At 35.5% G+C, this 6273-nt stretch overlaps 1 protein-coding gene and 1 non-coding gene across 2 annotated transcripts in view; both read left to right on the forward strand.

Annotated features, from left to right (window-relative positions):
• LOC109216013 (pyruvate kinase 1, cytosolic) overlaps positions 1–2835 on the forward strand; it is an 11317-nt gene extending 8482 nt beyond the window's left edge. The window contains exon 16 of the mRNA XM_019380142.1: positions 2322–2835. Within this exon, the coding sequence (XP_019235687.1) occupies positions 2322–2474 (153 nt within the window). The 3' untranslated portion in view covers positions 2475–2835. The remainder of the gene's footprint in view (positions 1–2321) is intronic.
• Positions 2836–4814: 1979 nt separating this feature from the next.
• On the forward strand, positions 4815–4887 carry TRNAR-UCU. Its single transcript has one exon. It is a non-coding gene; the product is annotated as a tRNA-Arg (tRNA).
• The last annotated feature ends 1386 nt before the right edge of the window (positions 4888–6273 follow it).

Genomic DNA, 6273 nt, shown 5'->3' on the forward strand with positions numbered 1-6273 from the left:
TCATCACATTTTTTAAAAAACTCTCTAAGTCTACTTCTACGGGTTGAATTAAATAGCCAATTAAGAGCCATTCTAACCTTCAATTTCTAAATTTAAAATTCTCATACCATCACCACGATACAAATGGTAAATGTGACAAATACATCTCACATGGAAACAATTACTAAATGCAGGATTTAGTGTTGTTTAAGTATGCCTATAGCACTAGTGTTACTAGAAGCATTATCCATAGAAATTGCCATTATTTTATCTCTAATGCAAAAATATCTACAAATATCTGCAACGGTGTTAGCAATAAACTTACCTGTGTGACGGAATTAATTATTCTATACGCAATAATGCGTTTTTGCATTATCCACTCCTCGTCTATCCAATGACTTGTAACAGTTAGATAATCACAGTCATTATTACTTCTTTACAATATCAGTAGTAATAGAAATCCGATTAGTTATATGAGTAAATAAATACCGCGAAATATTGTTCATATTCATTTTTTATTTATAAATATCGCTCTAAACTGTTGCGCGAGGCCAACCTTTAAAGTAGGATTAAAAACTTTTCTAATATAATGCACAAAATTAGGGTTAGAAGGAAAAGTATATGGTAAGCACATAAACAGTAACCATCTTTGCTAATTCTTCACGATCTTTATTAGGATCGTAATATAAAATTCCACCGGTCACAGTGTAATTCCTGGTTGAACTAGATTTGAACCTTGTACTAGGTTAACCGCAGTATCTACCACTTGTCCCCTCTTGCTGCGCTTCATTTGTAAATATTTAACTTATCTCTAGGGTGTGTTTGTATGTGCCTAGCCAAACTACCCGTACCACTACGGTCTCCAGTATATTTATGCGCCAGCAATTTCCCACAAGTTTTACACCTAGCCTTATTTTGTTCTCTTTACTTGAGTAAAAAAATTCCAAACTAATGATGTTTCTAGGCGTTTAGAAGGTTGTTCTATTAAAAGTAGGGGTTTCTACAGGTGGGTCGGGCGGGGCATCAGTTGGTTATTAACAGGATAGTAGGTGAATCATCTAAATCCGTTTTGGGTTTCATCTACATCTCATTTTCCTCATCAATTTCTAAAGATAGTTTGATTTAGGATAAAGAGCATTCATAACTTCTTCATTTAATTGTTCACCTTGTGCAACATATATGGCAAAATTCACTATCGGCAAAATTGAAAACAAGGGTTATCACTATCAAAGAATAATAGGAGCAGCAGGACGGGTAATAGGTCTGGGTCGGGGAGCCGGGGGAAGGTAGTAGGTTGGAGACTACTTTCACCAATTTTGCTTTTCCCTTACCACCAAACATTTTTTTCAAAGAAATGCCATATTAATTACAATTATGCAAACTAAAACACACAAAAATATATTCTTAAAAGTTAAGAGTTGGAACGAGTTTTACCGAATTGCCGAACAACTTCTGAAAATTGAAAATCGTTGAAGACTTGAAGACTTGAATACTTCAATTCACCGCAACTTCACAATTTTTCACGAAATTGACAATAATAAAATAAGCAATTATAGAAGAGAAATTAGATATAGATTGAGAGAGATTGAGATAGATTGATGAATTGGTGAGTAAAAATGAAAGAATGAGGGGGTATTTATAGTTGAGAATTGGGGAAAAGTGTAATTATATAAAGTTTGGGGTTAAAATAAAGTTTGGGGGCCAAATGGCTATTTTTTAAAATTCCAAACGGTTGAAAATTAAAGGCCAACGGCTAGATTTTAAAATCTGACCGTTGGACTTAAGTTTTTAAAAAAAAAAAGTTTTTTTTTTAAAATTAGCCGTTGGAGCCCGTTAGGACCGCTAGGCCCGGTTGAACCGGCCCAGGACCGCCTGCCGGTCCCGGGCTTAGCGGTCCCGGTCTCGTGGGCTACACGAGCAAGACCGGCCCGTCACGGGCTTCTTACCCATTAAGGGACCGGCCCACCAGGACCGGCCCGCCGGGACCGTTTAGCCCGTTAGGACCGCGGGCCCGGTCCGGTCCCGGTCCCAAACCGGCCCACATACAGCCTTAGTTAAGACTACTTGGTGTTTTGGTTGCCTGTATGGATTTTTGCTGTCTATAGATCCCAAAAAGAAGCTTATGTGGTTTCCCTTCTTCCATTTTTTCGTGCTGCTTATAATTAGTTAATGAGATAAATATATTCCATGCCTATTTCAAAGTTGAAGCTTGTGTCAATTTGATTGGCTTTTAAGTAGTCGAACAACTGAATGCTGCTTGTTTTCATCCCAAATGTTCTTGAGCGGATGTTCATATACTTCGTTTTTGCTTGTATTTAATCGAGTGATCTTTTCTTTTATAGGCTGAGTCTACAAATGCAAGTAATGAGTCGGTGCTGAAAGTTGCTCTTGATCATGGAAAAGCATCAGGAGTTATAAAATCACACGACAGAGTTGTCATTTGCCAGAAAGTTGGAGATGCGTCAGTGGTTAAGATTATCGAACTTGAAGATTAAGGTTTTAGGCTGCAGTTGTCAGCTGTTATTTTTGTCCACATCTTTTTTGGAATGTGATGGAGTGTTATAGCCATCACACGTTCTACAAATGTTTTGCTAACTCTGATGTGTTATATGGTACAGTCATAAACCGGGCGGTTCTTGTTGATAGAAGTAGCAATACTGGAAAAAATGAAATTAGTTTAATGGCTCCTTCTATATAGGAGTCTGTGCTCAGTATCCCTTCCAAGTGCTTTTCTAAAGCAATGTGTTTTGGAGATGTCTGTAACTAATTTTTGTTGTGTTGAGAACTTACTCAACAGAAGAAAGACCATCAATGCCCATTTAAATATCAATAATAAAACCTTGTTGTTTCTAGCCACTTTGAAAGATCTTGACCTTCTAATGGTGACTCTTTTATTTTAAGGTTTGGGGGACTTGTTTGTTTCCCTTTCATTTAGGTTGGCCCGAGGAAATAGCCTGTTTGGCCAAGCTTTAAAATCACAAGTGATTTTCTCAAAAGTGTATTTAATAAAGGTCTGTGTTTAGTTAATTAATTTAAATTTTTCTTAAAAAACGTGTGTTGCATTTTTCTGTTTTTCAAAAACTTTCTGGCATATTTTTTTTCCTTTTAAAGCTTGGCCAAACATTTTAAAAAAAAATAGTGGCCAAAAAGGTTATGAATCAGCTTCCTCCAATGACCTATTTTTTCAAGTACGATAGTGTCAGGGTCAAATTACTAACTACTACTTTTTACTAAGAGACTTACCAGGTAACTATGTCCACATTGTCTATATTCACCAACGTTTTACTTGTCACTTAAGAAATATCCTAACATTTATTACTTATCACTGAAGATCAAGGGATAAAGCCAGAGAATGAATGAAACTAGTTTCTCTAGTAACTTTATGTTAGAAAGACACCAAATCGCATGTTTTTCAGCTTAGCAGACTATCAAATAAGTAACTGCTCACTGTTTGACGTTCATCCAATTAGCTAGTTGTGCTGCTTCTTGCTTATTTCTTTAAGCTATTTCTATGCCCGTGTTTTAATGTCCTACTCTTATATGTCAACAATCGTCTGAGTGTACTTTAAATTTAATGAACTTGTGTCATTTGAGATTTTGTCAGAAACAACCTCTCTGCCCTCTCAGGGTAGGGGTAACGTCCGTGCACACACTAGCTTCCTCAGACCTCACTTATAGGAATTCCATAGGTTTGTTGTTGTTGTTTTGTTCATTTAGAATTTCTTGGTGAGCTGAGTCAGCTCGGTTAAGTTGAATCATATAATTAGTACTCCATAAATAAAACTAATCTTTCACGCTCAAGTTTTAAATAAACTAATAATTAATTTTTAAAAAGACATTTAATTTAATAATTCAATTCATAAGAATTTAAAAATTAAAATATTAAAAAAATATCATGATTAATAATTAACATTCGAGTAGCAAAATCAGCGGAATAAGAAAGGATTATTGCTAAATAAAATCATGCAATTTAATAGGATTGACGCTTATAAATCTATACCTTTTGTACTTCTTCTTTATGTGATATAATTAAAATTTTAATTACTTTGTAACTTGCCTATTGTACGGTGAAGTGAAACACAAAAACAGGGACAAGTACTTTTCAATTTAAAGCTAACGTAAGAGTACGTCATAAATAAACTTTGATCCTACTAGTGAGTATCGTCTTATATAGATATTATTACTTTTTTTTGGTTTCCCACCCGGTATGCGGTACCCGCATTGGAGCCCGACTATATCCGGATTCGCGCCGCGTAGGGCTCCTTTCGGGGGGAAGCGCTCCCTACCAAGGATTTTTCCAATTCCAGGGCTCGAACTCGAGACCTCTGGTTAAGGGAGGAGCAGTCCCATCCACTGCACCACATCCTTTGGTGGTATAGATATTATTACTTCCTATGTATGTAATTGTGATTTCATTATTGGCTTTCATAAATTCAATTTTATATGTTCTATTTTAATTTAAGAGCATTTTGATGTATGTCCTAATTCAACCTAACCAATTTAGGATAACTTGTCGCATTCCCATTCAATTCTCAATTTAAACTACTGATTTTAATACACGCGAAACAAACATAAAAACCAAGTATGTGCTTAATTGTATTGTACGTAACCTTTTATTTTAAGTTTTGTGTCTGAGTGTCCGGTAGACGCTGTGGGGCTCGATTAATTCGGATTTGCACCGGGAAGCCCCACTTGGGAGAAGAGGGGTGAGGTAAACCACTCCATGCTAAAGGCGATTTCATTCTCGCAAATCAAAGACCTTTGAATAAGGAGGAGTATCATCGAAATTCGAAAGTATCAGATAAATAATTAGTCAAGAGATAGAAAAACAAGAAGCGCCCATGGCCTAATGGATAAGGCGCTTGACTTCTAATCAAGCGATTGTGGGTTCGAGTCCCACTGGGCGTGCTTTTTTTTTTTTTTTTTAAGTGCCAATGACTCGATGCTCACAAACCTGTAGACACCCTCTTCATTTATATATCTCTTTATTTGGCTGTGACAACTTCTCAGTCCAAGCAGAACAAGAACAAGCTAGTAAAAAGTATAGAGAGTAGGTTAACTTCTTGAATTAATTCTGAAAATTCGATTCGTACGTACCTATAAAGCTTGAACTATTCAAGATAAATCTTGAAAAAAAAAAAACAATATTAATATATCAAACAACTCTTAGCTATAAAATTAACCGGATAAACTGATTAACTTATCGTCTTGTAACATAAGGTTATTTTTGCTATTGTAAAAATAGAAAATGGGGTTGATGATGAAAATCAATCAATTCAAACTTTTCTATACCTAAGGATAAGAACCATTCACCGGACCCCGGCCCTTCTTCGGACCCCGCGCATAGCGGAAGCTTAGTATATCGGGCTGTCCTAAGGAGAAGAACCATTCACTCGCAATTCAGCTTTCTTTTCTGATATCTGAGCTTTGTTATCTCCATTTAAACTTGGATTTAGAATCACAAAAAAACAAAATAAAATAAAAGGAAAGACGCTATCACTTTGGAGACGCAAGAAGACCATCTTTTTTTCCTTCTTTTTTAGCAAGGTGCATGGTATACTGCAAGAAGATCAATATATAGAACATCCAATTCCTTCTAACATTATGTCTAAGACTAGTCTTAGTTCTTAATTATGTCAATTTCTAGTGTTTGTTCTTAATCATTTTTCTCCTTTTTGAAACGGAAAAGAGACACCAAGATAGGCCAAGTAAGCGAGATGATAATTCCAGGCGTTTTAATAATATTGATTGAAGTTGAAAATAAAGATCGTATTTTGGATGTTGAGTTGCATTTAAAAATAAATTTTATATGATAGAAAGAAGTTGAAGTTTTGTGAACGAAAACTAAGTTCACGAGACAAGGTTTCAACAATTCATCACTTTTTCAATTACTGAAGTTCAGTAACTTTGATCTAAAATACAGATGATCAAATAAGTATATATACCATATATTAAAGTTCAATATTTGTAACTAGGGAAATATATATTAGCATGGCCAACTTCGGGCTTAGCATAGCATTGAAGAATTAACTTAAATAGCCGCCTACCCAAGCGGCAAGCAGTTAAACTTAAGATAGCTGGCAACTGTATAATATATATATTGATGAAAACTTAGAGTCCACCAAACTATATAGTCAGTTTCAACAGTACACACACACACAACAGTAAGTAAATGACACAGCAGTGTTTTACGTGGAAAACTCCAGCTCACGGGATTAAAAATCACGACTTACACTCGTAGGATTTCAACTTAACTAACCGAGCAAATTTTAGATTACAACCTATTGTAATCTA

The sequence above is a fragment of the Nicotiana attenuata genome, unplaced genomic scaffold, assembly GCF_001879085.1.
Source record: "Nicotiana attenuata strain UT unplaced genomic scaffold, NIATTr2, whole genome shotgun sequence".
NCBI classification, from domain to species: Eukaryota; Viridiplantae; Streptophyta; class Magnoliopsida; order Solanales; family Solanaceae; genus Nicotiana; species Nicotiana attenuata.